Genomic DNA, 18,714 nt, shown 5'->3' on the forward strand with positions numbered 1-18,714 from the left:
ATAAACAGCACAGGCAATTGCCCCCTTGGCTTCCTGGTATGTTCCATATAGACCGGTTGTGCTGCTCTGGAAAACAGGTGGGTGTTCACTACTGGAAGGAAAATAATGGAAACTATTAGATATTTTCCAAGTACCTGTAGATGTGGGGACTGTTTGGTTCATTTACTTCAACATTCCCATACCACAATAACTGTAATAAAGGCATAGAGCTATTGTGGCCAAAACTGGGCTGGTTTCCCACATTTGGTGCATTGTTCATTTTCTGGCTACAGATTCTCAGGGTTTTGTATAGCTGAATCCATGGAAAAGCATGCCATCAAAAATGGCTGTATTTGGGTGAGATTTCCTGTCACGATTAATTAGATTTCCTTCCAAAGACAAACACTGTGTAGCGCTTCTGAGGGGCTCCACAGCCGCCAAACCTCACTCCTTCCACGTCCCCTGTTCCCACCAGTGCTACAGAAGCAGCTCTGGAATTTCAGCTCATGCCCAGCGTTGCAAAGGGATAAAGAGCAGGGACTCGAGAAACAGAAAGCAGTTTTTGTGGTGAACACAGACCTGTGATCGTTCCCCAGCCCTTGGTACTGACCAAGAGGCCCATTCTCTGTTCCAAAACACTTCTGGGGATGGCGATGCCTGAGAGCCGCCAAGGACCAGGCGGCGGGATGGGTGTTGGGGCTCCCCGGGCCCGAGGCAGGTGGGGACCAGGGGGCAGGGCAGCTGTCGGGGCTCCCCGGGCCCGAGGCAGGTGCGGACCAGGGGGCAGGGCAGGTGTCGGGGCTCCCCGGGCCCGAGGCAGGTGCGGACCAGGCGCGGCAGGCTCCGGACACCGCCGCCCTCACGGCAGCGCCGCCCCGGGGCACCGCCCGCCCCGCCCTCGCACGCCCCGCCCCCTACTCAGGCCACACCCACCGGCGGCGCCCCGCCCCTTCTGGCCAGCCCCGCCCCGTGCCCCGCCCACCGGCCCGAACCCCGCCCTTCTCCCCGCCGGCCCCGCCCATCAGCGGCAGGCCCCGCCCTCGCCTCGCGCTGCCCCGGGAGAGCCGCCCCGCCCCGCCCGGCCCCGCCCCCGGGGGAAGCCCCGCCCCGCCCGGGGCGCGCGCCGCGGACCGCGGGTTCCCCTTCCGGAGCGGCCGCCGCGCCCCCGCCCGCCGGGTTCGCTTCCGGCGCCGTGCGGGTCCGTTCCTGCCGCCGCTGCCGAGCGCGGCGCGGGGCCCATGGAGCCGCGGCCGTGAGGCGCCCCCGGCCCGGGCCCGCTGCGGGAGCCGGGCGGAGGCCGGAGCCGGGTGCCGCCGGAGCCGGAGGAGATGGACAAACTGACCATCATCTCAGGATGCCTCTTCCTGGCTGCCGACATCTTCGCCATCGCCAGCCTGGCGAACCCGGACTGGATCAACACCGGCGAGTCCGCGGGTGAGGGCGGCCGGCGGCGGGACCCGGCGGTGGCCGGGAGAGGGCTCCGGCAGCGCCGGGGGCTTGGGGCGGGCGGGGCGGCGGAGGGAGCCCGGCTGGGCACAGGGAGCCGCCGAAGGGAGCCGGCCTGGGGGCTGCCGGCCCGGGGGCTGCCGGCCGGCCTGGGGGCTGCCGGAGGGCGGCTGGGCCGGGGGCCGGGGGCTCCCGGGGCTGCTCCCCCGGGCGGCGGCGAATGAAGCGGCCGAGGGAGCTGGGGGGACCCAGCCTGGGGCAAAGCCCCGCAGTGCCTCCCGGCCACCGCGGCGGACACCGGTGTCCCGAGGGGTCCTTCAGAGTCCCCCGGCCCGCTGCCACTCCGGGGAGCTGAGGCCAGGGCAGCATCCCTGCCTGTGCCTCCCTGGTGCCGTCACCTTGGACAGGGAACTGAGATCTGTCTCCGCTTAGTTTGCGGCAGGTTTGGAGTCTTCCGTACTACACTGACGTTTCTGAAGTTCTTGCTTCCCTACTTCTTTTTTTTCTCCCAGAATATTTCCTGCATACTGATTTTTATCAGCTTTTAAGCCGAGATCCCATGTGGTTTTTATTTTAGAGTGTTTACATTGTTTACTTTAGAAGAACAAGGGTTTGGGCATTTTTCTTTTTACTAGTGATGTAATTGTCTATGAACAATGTATTTCAGTCCATTGATAAAGACCCGCATGTTGTGATCAGTGGAGCAGGGAGAGAGAACAGGAGAAGGGCAGCTCTTTGATCTCATGTCCTAGAGGAACCCAAAGCTCCTGTCAGGAAAGGAAGCCATCCTTAGTGCAACAGATTAAACTAACTTAACCACTTTGACCGGTCACAGGACCCGAGGGAGCAGCGTGAAGCTGTGCCAGGGGACGTTTAGGGTATCAGAGAGTGCTCTGGCACTGAACAGGCTTCCCAGGGCAGTGGTCACAGTGTTACGCCTCTGTGTGTTCAAGAAGTGTTTGGACAATGCTCTCAGGCACATGGTGTGATTTTTGGGGCTGTCCTGTGCAGAACCAGGACTTGGACTTGATGATCCTTCTAGGTCCCTTTCAGCTCAGGAGATTCTGTGACTTTTCCTAAACGTATAATTTCCAAGCAAACCACAGGTTAGTACAGAGAAAACTGGTCTGGCTGTAAAGACTTTTGTCATAAATTCTCACAGAGGGTCTGAAAAATTTTCTTCATCTGGCTTGCATCTTCCATGCATGTGAACAGTTGAACTGATTTGAGTTGTGTCATATTTGCTTTATTCAAATGAAGTAGAGTATTAAAAACTACTTGGGATTGGTGACTGTACTCTGGCCAGACTGTACTTATGGCTTATTTGATTTGCTTCTAATTACCTAGTCTAGGACCCAGACTTTCCTACATGGTTCAGAGGAAATGAATGAGTCCTTCCCAAAGTGTAGCCTTCAGGAAGTCCCTGTGTGACTTCACCAGTCCTCCTGTAGCTAATTGTGATGATTTTCCTGCCTATGGCTAGATAAAGTAGCTGGTTCTTTCCCCTTATAATTCCACTTAACAGCAGTGCTGTGGTAATGAGCCCTTCTTCAGGGGCTTAAAGTCAAATAAAATAGTATTAATTTCAAATATTTAAATATGTCTTTCTGAAGTCCTGCCTCACGTTAGCAGGTCTTGTGCAATGTGTAAATTGTTGGATTCTCTCTGCATGTATAGAAAGAAGATAACAAAAACTAGTCTGAAAAAAAGTGCTCATGGAAGAAACAGTCCTTTGGGAACTAAGCACAGCCCATTACATTCGTTGGTAAATGAAAATGTTTTCTATCTCTTTGTGACACAAAAATTGTTTCCTAAAATATTTCAAGCAGCAGTCATTATTTCTTTACTTAGTGTATGATTACTTAAGAATCATCTGCCTTTTCTGAGGTGCTACTAACAGTTTTAATTAGGCTGGCAAACATGAAATCTGGATTTTTCTGAAGGACTTTAGCAGTCAAAGAATGTTTTGACAGACCTAAGCCTTTTTTTTCTTTGCTCTATTTTGAAGCCAAACAAATTGTTGTCGTGATAAAACCATAAAGGAGAGCTAGCTGCCATCCTTAACAATTCTTTCATAGATTTTTATTGATATAGGATTCAATGCATTATTATAAGAGTTGTGCTTAAAAGCAACACAAATGTGTATTTCTGGTGTTTAGACCATCTAAAATGACCCATTTGCCCAAATTGTAAATAAAGGAAGTGTGGAGATGCCCATTGAACCAAGGACTTCCTGTAGTATTGAATTAAGAGGTGAATGCTTTTATGAGTGCCATTCATTACCCAGAGACTGCTGGGGAGAGATATGGCACAGGAGGGCACAGCCCTGATGGTAAAACCTGTCCCAGCTGCTGGTGACATTCAGGGACTCTCAGCAGAATGGTGTGCTTGGAGCACATCCAAGGCATTCAGCTTCCATATGTGCCACTAAGAAGCAGGATTTTTTGGAGCATCCTGCACTCAGCTGGTGAAAGGAACTATTTGGTAAAACAAAATATTTCTTCGCTTTATCTCTGTGTTCTTAGGTTCATCTCCTGTGGGAATTATTCTAGATTCTTCTTCTACAAGTCAGCCTTGTACTGAGGAGGAAGGGGAGTAAGAGTGTGTCTCTGCTTGGCTGCTGTCCTGGGGGTTCTGAAAGGCAGCATGGAACAGCCTGGTCTCCTCAATGTGCAGCTGTTTGAGGATGGCAGAGAGCAGAGGTCTTGGCAAACCTGGGAAAGCTCATTCAGAGCCCTTACAGTCACTAAGGTTGGGAACCTGGGCTTATGTTTCAGGGAAAAAAAAATCTGATTTGAATGCTAAACAATATGTACCTCTTACTCCAGAGATAGTGATGAGTTTCAGCTAAATTGGATAGCAAAATAAATCACTGGCTTTAATGCTTCTCTGAGAAATGGAGAGAGTTTTCAGTATTTTTTTTTAATCAATATAGAAGGGCTGATTGGTTTCCTAAATCTTACTCTTAAAGATAAGTTTTATAGTCATTTGAAAAATGATAGCTATAAAAATTTCTCCCCAGCAATTAGCAGCAAAGGATTGCAGCTGAGATTATTGAAGGTCTCAGATGCTTATCTGTCTTCAGGCCAGAGGAACTACACCTTTGTGAACATGGGTCCAAGTCTCTGTTGGGCACTTTTTCTTTATATAGTTTTGTAAGAATCATTCATTCATTAACTTGGTTTCAGATATTTCATACATCTTTAAGATGGCAAAGGAAAGATGAAAATGAAGTGGATTTTTCTTACAGTGAGTTCTCAGTGAGGTTTTGTTATTCGTGCTGTGCAAGTACAGATAACTCCAATCTGGAAACCAGTGGCTGCTCAGTATTCTTGCACTGACTGCCTTTTCTTATCAAACTGACACTCTGTGTGAGAAATAAGGACAGAGTTGGCTTTAATTTCAGCCAATGCCTAAAGGGCCACTGATTTCAGTAGGAAGGAATTTTGCTTCTGTATCTCTACACTTCTGCAAAGAACTTTGTAAGCTGATAGTTTTGTCTCCATATGTTCCTCTTTTTTTGTGTGGGAGGGTCTTTAATGATTTTGATATTTTGTCTTCAGTTGGGAAGGAAGGGGGATAGAAGCAGCTCTAGCTTCAGCTCTCGACTCTTTTATAGGAAAAATTGTATGAATAGTTTGCACTGTTGAAATTAGAGATGTTAAAAGCTGTACATGTGGGGGGATTGACAATTTGAAATGCTTTTATGGGGTTTAGGATAGGTCAAGTAATTCAAGGGAATAATTTAATCAAGTAAAATCTCCCTTCAGAAAGCTAAGCTATCAGTTTGTTTATGTGGCTTAGTCATCCCTTCCTATGTAGCATGATTGTTCATTTGATTCCAATTTACAGAACAACGTGTTCCCTTTTTATAGCAGTGATTAAGTTAACATGGATGTCAGGATTTAGGGGTGCTTAACTGATGGGTGACTCTCAAAGCAAGGATATATCACATGCTCCTATGCTGATCCACAGGTCACCAGGGAACTCACAGTAGAATGTTATGGCCAGGGCACTCAGCACATGCCCAACATACTTGTGTTCAGCAGAGCTTCCAATTTAATCTTGAATCTATGACAAAAGTATCAAGGTCACTTGAGTTAGGAATTATACTTTTCATTTAAACTGCCTTCTGTATCTTGCTGTGCAGTAGCAGTGTGATAATGAATCGTGAGTCTGGAATTTATTCTAACATTTATTTAAAGTTGTCTATTTACCAGTGCTGCCTTTCTATGTATCTTCTAAAGTGTTATGTGTAGTTCTTGGAGTTTGCATACTCAGGTTCTTTTTTATTTGTGAAGGATGATTTCAGATCAGTGGTCTTACAGAAGAGCAGGCTCTGCACAGCAGGCCATTCCTCCTGAGGCAGTTACCTCCCTGCTCCTGTGGAATAAGTTGTCTAGTACTTAATGGAAAATTACTGATGTTCAGTGTTATTCCTCTGCATGTCATAGCTCTTCGTGAGGGATTTTGTTTCACAGTTCCAACAGGAGCTGTAGCTTTGTTGGGATCAGCTTCATGACCTATCACAGGTAGTAAGACCAAGCAGTGATTCCTGGCTCCCGCTGAGCTTGAGACCACTGAAATATTTTTCTCTAATTGGAGCACTGACTATACAAGGAATAAACCCAAGACCACATGGAGGTGCTCAAATGAAACAGTACTTCTAAATAGAATAAAACAGATAAAGTAAATAAAGTATCCACAACTTAAAGAGGGTGTAAACTTGAGTTCCAGATGGCATTATTGTTCTAAATTAAGTTGTCCACTTAAAAAGTAGTGATATGTAAAAGTCAGTATGGCATATTACCAGTGACTTCTGCCCTTCAGGGCCTGTGCTGAGAAACTGTTCATGTTCAGTGCTCCCCTGAGGACAAGTCATGGTATATAGCAGCCATTGTGCTGTCCTCTGAAGGAGATAGTGTTGTTTCTGTGATATGTGGGTAGCTGGCTTTTCAAAAATTGTCTGTAAAAGGGTTCTGGTGATCATTTGTTAAGCACCTTGCAATATACTCAAAAAACACAGTATGCATCTCCCAGCTCTTCTCAGTAGAAAGTGATGGGACATGATAGGAAGCAATTCTACAAAATTACTTTTTCCTAATGTTTTTTGTGCTATCATGTAGTGACTGTGACAGAAGTTATTTGCCCTTTCATGAACGTGTTTGGATTGCATGCTGAGAATACAAATAAAAGGAGGATGATACAGAGAATGAAGATTTATGTACCATCAGGTCCTAGAGGTGAGTGCTGAAAGGCAATCTCCCAAGCCATCTGAACATCAGAGTGTTAAAATTAGATTGTAGGACGTAATTTTCAGGAAAACACATTTCTTTGATGGATGCTCCCAGGTGTGTGAGGAATGAGGGAAAGGTGGTGGTGGGTTTTGATGTGTTGCTGATCCCCACAGTGAGGGATGAGGACCTCCTGCTCCGAAGATGCAGTCCCTGCCAGCAGCACTTGCATTTCAGAGAATTTGCCAATGCTTTAAAAACAACACTACCAAACCCAAACAAGAACAAGATTCTGAACCCCATATAATCTGAATACTCTAATAAAAGTAGCCTGTTAATGGGTCTGCCTGGACTGGGAGGGTCAGTGCCATCTTTAAAAGGAACATTTCTATTCTACTTTGTGTCTGTAGATGTCTTTCAAGTGGATGTAAAAATGTGACAAAGCAGAGTGTTTGAATTGTGCTTGGGTTCTGTAATCGACCAGGCCTTAAGGCACAAGAAAAATCAATAGAAAGACATTGTTATAATGGATTAATTTTGTGCTTACTCAACCACTCAGCATTTAAACATATGGAACTACTTTATGGGTAGGAAGAATCTCATGAAAGAGAGCTGTGTCAGCCTGGTTATTTGAGCCTGCCAGAGAAGACATGAGAGAGCCAATTGTTTTTGTCCATAGAGGAGCTGATGTTTTACATCTGCTTTTTAACAAATACAAACTCAATCTGCTCCTGTTAGGTGCGTTTTGTTTTCTCTTTAGTATACAAAAAGGTACAAAACTGCTAGTTTGCCTTCCACCAAATCCTTTTGAATTCCTCACTCTCTGATTAGAGTTAGGTAAGAAATACCTGATTATAGAGTACAGATCTGGAAGGCAGTAACTTTCAAATTGAGCATCTGGCATGGGCAACTTTGGATTTTGGGCAACTTTGGATTTTGGCAAATTATTGTGGTAGAACCCCAGTTTCTTCCTCTGTAAAATAGAGATGGTATCTTTATCACAGTAACTTCTATTAGCATTAGCAGCAAAGCTTTAATTTAATTTTGTTTTTAACTTTTGTTTCCTATCACAGTTTTACTTTGTTAAACTAAGGGGAACAATCACAGAATAACAGGCATTTCATTTGGCTTTTCTAATAGTAGGTGCTTTGGATAAGGTACTTGACTTTCAAATATTTGGAATAACCTTTTTATATCCTTATCAGCAGTGTGCACAGTTCTTACAGAACTAAATTCTATTTAGTATGTGCAATTTGTTTTCTGTCCATCCTGTGCTTTACTCAAGAAGTATGTAACTGTAAAGCTGCTTTACATACAGATGGTTTGTCTGTGGGAAAGGAGCCTCGTTGAAACTTCAGCTTTGTGGGTTCAGCAAGTTACCTGACTTTCCTCTGTTTTTAAAATCAACTTAGCCCTGACTGGAGGTGTGTGTGTTACATTTGTTGCCACAAACTTATACTGAAATCAACACAAGAGTAACTTAAATGTATGAATCTTAAGAGTAAGGATTCAATAGTGTGTACTGCAAAACAAAGATGTAAAATTGTGTGAAATAATAAAAAAAAGGAATCCTGTTAATGGCTGGGGCTTATTAAAAACATTTGTATTGTTATTTTCCAGCCAGCACTTACATGTGAGCAGCATTATGTAAACTCCATTTGTACTTTTGCCAAAGCAAAGAAGATCAGTAGGTCAAACTTTTAAGCTTGACCTAATTTTTTTTTATAGATACTTCAGAACAGGTCAACTTTTCCCCATTTATTTTCATGCTGTGCAGTGTGTAAGATTTTCATCTTAAACAGGAGTTCTTCACCTCATTCTTGAATTCTTTTCCAGCAATGGTTGAGACCTTTATATTTCAGAAGAATAGAACTGGAGTGACTCATGGATGAGGAAATATATTGAACTTCACAGAGAATAAATGCTGCTATCTATTTTAGAAACAGATAAAAAATTATGTTGTTGTATGGTGGAACAAATACAATATGGAGGCTGTTTTATTCTTCTACAAAGTAATTTGGGAAAACTATAAAATTGTTTAAAATTTTTCATTCATAATATTTTAGATTTCAAAATAATTTTCTTATTATCTAGCTGTAAGTTATTATTGTAATTCACAGTGCCTAAAACTTTAGTTTGACAGTTTTTTTATTTGTAAGGGCTATATGCAGGAAAAAGTTCTTTGATAATTTTGCAGCAATCCCCTTATGTATGCTCCAGCTACTTTGTTCAATTTCACTTTTCTTCCCCAAGCCTCTGACTGATGGAGATATACACAGATCTGAAAAACTGGAGATATGGCCAAGAAGAGGATCTGTGCAGGGTACGTGTCTATTTTAAGGAGAAGGGAAACAAGCTAGACTGGCAAAGCACTCCTTTTGGCCTGATTCTGTAAGGATCTATATAGAATCAATGGTCATAGGTTATATCTGTTCTCAGTGTGAAGCTTTTGGATTCTTCCTATGATATTTCCTGTCTGATGTATTGTATTGTGTACATATTTTAAATTTTGTAAGTAGAGTTGATGACAAGAGTTTGATCTCTCAGGTACCCTAGGAAATGTCTGATTGTGATGGTTTGCTGTGGGATGGGCTAATCCAATTGGAAATACTTGCTGCTAAGAGTTTAAAATTCACAGTGTGTGTAAAGCCTGGTTCCTGTCTGAGCAAAACATACTCAGACTGTTACATCTGGGTCCTTGGGCTGATCTAAAATGCTCTCTTGTGAGGACATGGAAAGCCTCCCAGTGATTCACTGCAGTATTCAAAGCCAGCACAGCCCAGTGCAATAGGCAACAGTTGGCTGCTGCCCAAAAGCCTCATGGTAGCTGCACTTCTATGCCATAAATTACAAAGCACTTTGGGATTGTTAAGGATGACAGTCTCTCAAGGTGTAGTGATTAATACCCCACTTGGATGTTTAAATACTTGTCCAGTTGAAGACAGTTCACATTTGGCCTTGAACTTACTTGATGGTGAGCAATACTTTGTGCCATTGTTTGCACACTGCATTAAAAGGGCTGGGCTGGGCTTTCTCTAAGTTTGGTACGTCTGAGAATTTAATAACTAAATTACAAGTGTTCATGGACAGTAAAGTCAGGTAGGTTATTTCTGTAGTGCTCATCGAGGAGCCAGCTTCCCAGTTTGTGTTCTTGCCATTCCTGGGCTTTCCTTTCTTTTGCCCAGGATGTTCTAGAGTGGTTTCCACTTCTCTTGCTGTGACTACTTTCTGCTATTGGCAGCAATGTAATTTAGTTGTATTTTAACGCATAGGTTTGGGATCAGAACAGGACAATTGATCATTCAGTGCACCTCAGAACTGCTTTGCTGTGAATACTTCAGAAGGGCTGCTTTGAACCTAGATTCCTTGTACTTTTCTCAAATTGATGGCATATATACTAAGTTCTGCAATAAAATCTTTGTATACACATAAATGAGAGGGATCCTGACTTCATTGATAAGCAGGGCAAATGTACAAGTAAGGGGGAATGGTTTTGTCTGTGACTTCATCAGTGTGAGCTTAATATATCAAACATTAACAACCTCTAATTGTAATGCCTTTATACCAAAGTAAATTGAAGAAAATTCATAAAGGGTTGTCATGGGCTTCAAGTTTGCTGAAGAATGATTTCTGTATAGTGGGTGACTTGTTTAACTTGAAAATTTGCTTTGATATATTTAGTCTTCCCTATATGAAATAGAAATACTCTAAATGAGCATTAAGAGATATTTTTTCTCAATCATAGACAGTAATCCAACAGTATTCCCACGGTCAGTGGAAGCGTCAGCTCCAGAACTGCAAGAGGGGAAGACTCTGATTTCCTTTCTTGTAGAGGAGAAAAGGCATTACTGCTTCCTCTGTGCCTGTTGATGTGAAGAGCATTGTAGGCGTTTCATGCTGTGGGGGAAGAGAAGTCACAAGGGTGAAGAAAGAACTTTTTTATTTTCCTTAGGTTCAATTGCATTCTGAAACGAAATGTGCACCTAAATTCGTGCGTTAATGATGTGCTCTCCAGCGTAGAAACTCGTGAGAAGTAGTATGTTTCACTTTATTTTTTTAAACCTACACTTAATTCAATTTAAAAACTATGCAACAAGATTGTACAGGAAACCTGAAGAGATTGAAAGGCCAGGAATTTCTAATGTGGTCCCATAAATTCTTTCAGTGGAGTATTGCTGGGTCACTCAGCAATTTCAAGAAGCACCTTGAAGCTTAATACATGAAAAATTGTGAAATAAAGAGCGTAAAGGCCAGAAGCAGCAGTTGCTGTTTCACAAACAGAAGTCTGTTGACTTATGCCCAATGTAATCTGAAGTAAATGTTCCCTGTAAGCAGATGTTCAGTAAGATGAAGTTGGTGATAAGGACAGAGGATCTCTTGGGTGTTTATATAAAATATAAAATTAGAGTGAATCTATTTCAGAATGTCAGTATAACAACTGTATAAACATCTGTTAACAGATGTATTCTTTGGAGCACTATATAACATTTGGTTGCTTTTCAAGAACAGTCCTACTTGCTCAGAAAAGATTGAATCTCGTTGTTTCAATAAAATGATATTTTACTTCAGTGAAGTGCAAATTTAACTGTTCAGGAATGGTCTGTCGTCTCTTATACTAGTAAAAAAAATAAAAGAGAGCTCTCCAGACTAACAGTCTATTTTTGTAGATGCCAACTTATGATAAGGGAGAAAGTGTTATCACCACACAGACAGCACCTGTTAATTGCCTGAGTAATTCAGGCTTAAATTATGCAGGCTTCTAAAACAAGGACTTGCCCTAGCAAAAGCAATAGGAAAATATGTACTTCGGGATAAATCCTGAATATGCTTCCTGCATTCCTATTCTTCTTTGTTTTTAATATTTTTGTTGTTATGTGAACAGCAAGTAAATGCCTGAATTTGAGAATTACTGCTGCAAGAGAAGGTTGGAGTTTGGTTTAGTTTATTTTCCTGTTTGCCTTTTGTACTGGTGGGGGCTTAAAATGTTAATTAGCCAGGAAACTGTATACCAGCAGTCCTGAAGGACAACTTGTATGTAGTTAAGCTATATCTCAGTCTGTGTTTTTCAGCACATGAAGTGTTACGTGTAGATAATAAAATCTTGGCCCTGTACCTAATCCCTATTTGAAGTGCAGTTTAACCTGTATTCACAGTTGTTACAAGCATGTCATACACAGATTTGGCAACAGTTAGAAAGGGCCTTTAGAAATAAAACCTAAAGTTTTATTTTACTTGAAATACTGTTCTAGTTGCAATGAAATACATTCAATACGTTGAACAGCAAATAGGTGCTGTTCTTCAGTTGATAATCAAATGCCTTATGAAAAAAGCAAGTCTAGTAGATAAAGACAGAATCTTGTATATCCCCAGCGAGTACAGTGTTGGTAATCTGTGTGTCCAAGGAAGGACTTGCAAGACCAGAAATGTGCTTAATCCTTCCAATTTTTCTAGTGGTTTGAATGAAGGATTTCTTCTACCTGCAAACCTCCCTTCTCATGTCCTTATTGCTATAAATATAATCCTGCCATCAGTTATGTGATGTAAAGAAACTGCCACAATTGTTAGTACATTTGGTTTGGGGCTTGAATGTTCTGTTCTTTATTTAGCATAGTCTGTTGTACTTTCAGGTAATCTAGGCCTAAAATATTCTGTCAGTAGTGGACCAAGAGAAGGTTATGCTCAGGTGTAGGCAAACACTGAAGCACATAAGGTGTATTTAGGCTGTTTGCAGAACAGACACCAAAACTTTGCAAATGTGTTTCTAACCATATAAATGCCAAAATGCATTTCAATACTTCTCTTTTCACCTTCACCACTGGGTGATTCATGAGGCCATGGAGGAGCCAGATCAGTGGGTGTCCTTGGAGCATGTCTGATGCAAGCTGAGATCAGTGCAAAGCACAACAGTTGTGTCTGACAGAGGAAGATGATCCTTATTCGACATGAATTTAATTTATTAAAATGCAGAAGCGATCTTGAAGTCAGAGCCAGGGCCTGAATATTCCCCTACATTGAATGCTTTTGTCATTATGTTAGAGAACTTGCTTTAAACTGTAGCCAGGAGGGTTGGTAGTTATTTTTGCTCCGGGAATAAAAAGAGGGCGATCAATAGAGTAATTTAGTTGGTGTGGTTTGGGAACTTTGGTATATCCATCCTGATCTGCTTGAACATATCTAATAAGTTTGTAACTCGGCTAACTTGGAGAAATTATGCTTTTGGATATGCAGGAGATAAAAATGGAGGGCTCTGAATTCCAGTTGTTGCCAGTCTGTGAACAGACCATCTCTTAAGACACCTGTATGGAAGGTGATTTACTGTACTGTGGGATCCAGAATTTCTGTGTTGTGTTGTACCACACAGCAAACCCTGGTGCTGCCATTACTGTGCCAGCCTGGCCACCTCGTGTCACTGGCTCCTGTTGGTGATGCAGCCTCAGAGACCTGCTCATCACCCTTACAGCTGCAGATGCTGAGCAGACCACTTCTGAGAAGGCTGGGACAGGGTCGTGTGGTGTATTGGATAAAGAGGTATCATTTTACAGCTCTGTCTGAAGCCAAACATAACTAACTGTTAAAAAGAACACAAGCTCATCAGATGTTAAATGGCAGAACAGCTGTGGGTGTCATAGCTTGTGGCTTTCAGCTGAACATATGGCATAAAATGGTGTGGCTGACTCAAAAAATCACTTTTAAATATTGACACTGCCTTTGATCTTTCTTTTTTTAGTCAGTGAATTTTGTCAATTTTGAGTAGCTCTACTTTGGTTAGAGGAAAAATGGAAATAACTAGATTCTTTGTTTGTGTTTTATACTAAATAAAACATTGCTTTCTTATTTTAAGAAAGTTCTCTCTTTTTTTCCAGGCCCTTGCTACTTCAGAAACTATAAAGATTCTAGTCACTGACAAAACTATTCCATTGTGAAAATGTTTATAGTGCTAGAAAATAAACAACCATAAGGATGCAGCTTATTAGAGGTCCTTTTAACCAACATTTAATTAATGCTGTCTTCTGAAGTAGGAACGAATACCTTCTTCTGAAGGAAAGAATACCTTCAGCACAGGCAGATTTCTTGGCTCTGATATGTGAGAACACACAGCCTTTGTTGTGTCAGGAGAGTTGTTCCTGCATTAGTGCCTGAGGGTAGCTCTTAGAGAGTCTGGTGATTCGTCACAAAAAAAAATAGTCTAAAAGAGAGAGGGGTTGCAAAATTGAAAAAACATTAAGTAGACTCAATACACAAGCAACAGGGCATTGAAAGTTACTAGAATTCAGAAATAAACTTACTTTTTATTAGTCCAAATGTCTGCAATTTAGGCATCTCTTAGAACTAATGTATCATAATGATTGTCATCTGTAGTAATAAACTTTTCTAATATGTGTCTGTCTCAATAGATGGCCCCTGATTTTTTTTCTCTTTGGGAAAGGAAGAGGGAGGGCGAAGACTGTGGGCTTTGTGGAGGGGGGATTTGGTTTGCATTAGGCATGATACAAACACAGAATTGAAAAATTTTGAGGCAACTTAGCACCAGATGTTCTTCAGCAGCAAGGCAAGCTTGTGTGCTAATAGACCACAACTCTTTGGACATTTGCTTTAGACTCTAAAATTTTGAATTCTTCTCTTTAAAAGTCAGTAAGATTTCTAAGGAGTACCAAAAATAGTACCTAATAAGTTCAGTTCTCTGGAAATTGGATTGTTAAATATAGATAAGTTGGTAGGCTCCTCATAGCTAACATAAGCTGTGTTTGAAGCCAAGGATATTACCTCACGTGTATGAATATTTTTAAGAATACTTTGTTCCTGAAGCGAGTAAATATCCTTTACATCTCTAGAGCAAGAAGGATGATCCATTTCAGAGTTGGTTTGGAAGGAAGAGAGCATCAGATTTGAAGAGAAGAGGATAAATGGAGTAGAAGAGAAATAACAGGTTGTATAACATAATTTTACAACAAGGACTCTTTCAACAAGGACTCTTACAACAAGGTTCTTAAAAGAGGCCCTCTGGATATAACAGGAACTTGACAAGTAAATCTAGGTTTTTGTTTAAAACGGACTTTTTAACATAGTACAAATATTTTTTAGCAGTTTGCTTCATACCAATAGAAATCCAGCGGGTATATGAATTGATCTTGGATCTGGTCTTCTTCAAAGTGAGAACTCCAAAGCTTTTTTCCCAGGGTTATGATACCTATTAGATTATTTGAGAGACAAATTGTAGTAAAGGCCAAAAGCATAAGATTTGGAAAGATAATTTATAACCCGGTTTCTTTTAACTATTCTATGTTCTGTGGCTTTGCAGCTGATCTTTTCAGCCTTCCTGTAGATCATCCTTTAACGTTCATAAATCTTATTTTAGTGAGTCTTGGTTTCCTGTTAATCTGCTACCTGTACAAAGTACTGGAACATCCGCAGTGGAAGAATCAATCTGTTCTGCTACATCCTGAATACTGTACTTGCATGGTAACCTCAGAGTCATTTTAGCAGCATAAGTGCTAAAGATAAAGCATAAACTGCCTCCATTCCTCACAAAAGAAGTAATTATTTTTGTATGAACTGTACTAGACATTGTATTCTCATACTTGATTAGAGACTGGCAGTTGATCTTGTCTTATTTTTTTATTCTTTTTTATACCCTTATACCTACCCAGGTATAACTCAGTTACCGTGTTGTCCTACAATGACTGAAACACAAATGGGGTTCCACTTGCATATAGTTACTTAGTTGCAGTTAATTATGTGTATGTGCTGTTTTTAAAAATGTCCTGATATTATGCTGTTTGAGGCTGTAAACTTGTAAAAGTTGATTTAGTGGGTCAAGGTTGAAAATTGAGGTGAGGACTATAATTTACAAGGCTGTAACTTTAACAGTTGTAGATACAGAGCAGTTCTGTGAGCTGTGCCTGTGGGCCTCATTCAGTGGGACCTGACATTCAGAGACCCCAAGATTCTGTTTGAGTCTTAAAACATGGGCCTTGCTGTACAGGATCTGGTGTTCTTCCCCAGCATTGTTAATTCTTTTTTCCTCCTTGGTTTTGCAAACCAGCAGGATGCTGTTATCTTTTTCCCCTTCACACCAGAGGTGTGTACAAAGGCATAACTTTTCCCGTAACCCCTGCATTGCTTATTCAAGAGCATAGCTAATCTCATAAGAAGGTACAGGACCTGTTTTCTAATGCAGTTTTGAACTGGAAAAGTAGAATTAACTGTATGAAGTACCTCCAAGATTGTGGTAGGGAATGATCAGTACTGTCAGTTCCCTGGATTTTGGGAAAGGCAGAAGAGAGAGCCCTCTGTTTCCAAGAAACTACTACCTAGACTATAGAGTTCATATAAATTTTGCCCAAAACAAAATATATATAAATAAACCCAAAGAAGTCATTCTCTCTTCCCCCTTTGTACAGCAACATCCCTTCAAGTGCCTGTTGCAGGAAAATAAATTCCATATGTAAGAATGGGAAACATCCCACTTCAACTGCCAAATTCCTTTGATGACTTTGAAAATTTTCTTCTTGGAAGTCCCTCCTCCTTGTTTCCTATATGGGTAGGTGCATTGGAACTATTCTTTCCGTGCTGTGTTGTTTGTTCCTCTCAGAAATTCCTCGGCTACGCTTCACTCATGTTGAAAGCACTCTTCTGTCAGAGAGCTTGGTTGCAGGCAAGGAGCAGCTTGTTAAAGGCAAGCTGGCCAAAGCCAACTTGATGGTTATCCTTAGCACTGGTGCCTAGAATTAGTCTGCCATGACCAAATCACTGTATTTTCTTTAGACCTTTCAAGTTTCCCCTTGGATGGGCAACAAGCTACAGCTCTGCTCATTGCTAGAGCCTTTCCCCTTAGGTGGACCTACACCTTTTCCCATTCAAGTTTATCAGCTGAATTTAACTTAGAAATTTTCCAAAACCAAGCTGTCCTTGCCTGTGGCCCAGTGAGAGTTACAGGGAATGGATTAACTGAGCTGCCCTTAACTTCACATCCGTCATTCCCTTGCATGTGACTGTTACCTAACCAGCAGCAATGAATGTTTTAGTGTGCCCAAGTAACACAGCTCCATGTACTGTGCTCATTGCTAAAACATAAAATTTAGCAGTGTCCTTGCCACACTGGCAGTGTTCTAAGATTTATGTCACCAGCACCAACTGTGCTTTTCACTTAGCAAAGATGGTTTGACAAGTCCACAGTACACTATAAAGTATCTCCTTAGAGCAGGTCTGCCAGTCACAACTGGCATTTCCAGCAGCACCACCCCATCTCATCAGGACAATGAAGGAGGGAGAACAGGTGGCTCTCTGGGGACAGTTCCAGTTTTAACCCCCTCACAAGGCATTTGGCCATAATGCTTATTAATATTAGTATTGAGCATTTTGCTAAGGATGTGGTTGATATAGGGGAGGTAGAAGTAAGGAAGCAGTTGTCAAGGAATATAAGGAGTTGCAGATGCAATTAAACCCAAGCAATAGTATTTTATCTAAAATGATGGTAAAGACTAAACTAATTTTCCAGCTGGAGCAGTAGGGGAGCGCAGAGGAGGAGCAGGTACCCCTGTGGTTTGTGCCATGGAGGTTCATGTGTCAGCTTGTTTGAGTTTTGGGACCTCCTAACATTTGAGCCCCACCTCATTCACTGCATCTTGCTTTTACCATATTAGTTGTTTCTTGTGCTGTGGTAGGCTCCTCATGGCACTGGCACCTCTCCTGTGTCCATCTGGCAGACTTGATCCCACATGTCCTGGCACTCAGATGACAGATGAACACTGAACATCTGAGTGGCCATTATTATGCTGGTGCTTTCCAGCCGTGCTATTGCTGTGCCACTTTTAATAATTCAGAAGTGATGTAGAGGAGGGGGAGTTAAAGGGCTGCAGCAATCTTTGTTTCTCTCTGTAGAGTGTGATGCCTCCTTGGTGGCTCTGTAGTTACCAGGGAAACAAGAGAGGGATGGCAGAGCACTGCGGGGCTGGAGTGGGACTTGGGGGTCGGCTCCCTGGCAGCTGCACATCTGCAACAGGGGGGAAAATAAGGGCTTGCCTTTCCTTGGTTTGGTGTCCTTCCCCCTCTTTTCTTCAATGGTTTTGTGAAATTTAATTGTTAAATAGGTGGTGCTCCCCAGTGTTGGTGTATTTGTTCAAGACAAATAATTGATTCTAGTAAAAATATGCAGTGTTGAAAAATGAGCATCACTAGTGATTTTGAGGAGTTGGATGACCACAAAATCTTTCTCTGAAATTAACTGGAGCCCTGGTTATACACAGACTGTCAGTACTGAGAGGTTTTTTAATGTGTTAGAAATGCTTTGGCACTTCAGGGAATAGATTTACTGGAAAAGAATAAGGACCACTTCAGTAACATTTACTCAGTGCAGCAATCTCTGATTTGATAAAGGTCGAATTTCATTTTTAGTAATTAGCATATCTATCCTAATCACCTCCTGCTCTAGCTGTACTGACCTGAATAATGCCAGCCTCAGAAGCTCTGGGGAGGGAGAGGCAGGTGAGAGCAGGGGAGCAGCTCCTGCACCTCAGGGCTCTCCCTGTGGCTCCCGAGGGCTGAGTCGTGCAGGCAGGGGGACGTGGGTGGGCAGCTGTGTTTACTGCAGATGTTTAGGGCTGGCTCCATCTTTCAGCTGCCTAATCTTCTGACATTAGCTGTGCTGTTTGTTCCATACCTGTATTAGGTGCTCAGATTTTCAGCAATTATGCTGAGTAGTTCTGAGAGGATGACTTAAAAACCTTTTATTTATGGATCTCAGTGGAACTTGGTGATTGGTTGGAGATGGGCTGTTGAGCTGTTCTCTAACTATAGGCAGAAGGACTCTGTGCAGTTTCATACCTCTGTCCCTCTTTTCAATGACAGACTAGATAAGGGGAAACAAGATTTTCTATAACAAGTTTGTTGCAACTCCCTGGCAACTGTTTACTTGATTGCTTCAGAATGGGACCAACAGAATAAAATACCATATAAACACGCTCTTCTTTTGAATTTCATGGCAAATGAATACTGTTTTTCCACACTAGAGACTTCTTTTGAAGTCTAAATTCAACAGATTTGTCACTGTGGGATG

General features: G+C 42.2%; 1 protein-coding gene across 2 annotated transcripts in view; it reads left to right on the forward strand.

The window, feature by feature from the left end:
* The first annotated feature begins 1,106 nt into the window (after positions 1 to 1,106).
* The window catches only part of MOSMO (modulator of smoothened), a 31,195-nt gene continuing 13,587 nt past the window's right edge, over positions 1,107 to 18,714 (forward strand). Inside the window, exons 1-3 of one of the 2 annotated variants that reach the window (XM_030284705.4) lie at positions 1,107 to 1,413; positions 6,552 to 6,668; positions 8,913 to 8,982. In XM_030284705.4, coding sequence (XP_030140565.1) covers positions 6,648 to 6,668; positions 8,913 to 8,982 — 91 coding nt within the window. In that variant the 5' untranslated portion in view covers positions 1,107 to 1,413; positions 6,552 to 6,647. The remainder of the gene's footprint in view (positions 1,414 to 6,551; positions 6,669 to 8,912; positions 8,983 to 18,714) is intronic. The other variant, XM_030284704.4, reaches the window with a different exon arrangement.

The sequence above is a fragment of the Taeniopygia guttata genome, chromosome 14, assembly GCF_048771995.1.
Source record: "Taeniopygia guttata chromosome 14, bTaeGut7.mat, whole genome shotgun sequence".
In the NCBI taxonomy this organism is placed as follows: domain Eukaryota; kingdom Metazoa; phylum Chordata; class Aves; order Passeriformes; family Estrildidae; genus Taeniopygia; species Taeniopygia guttata.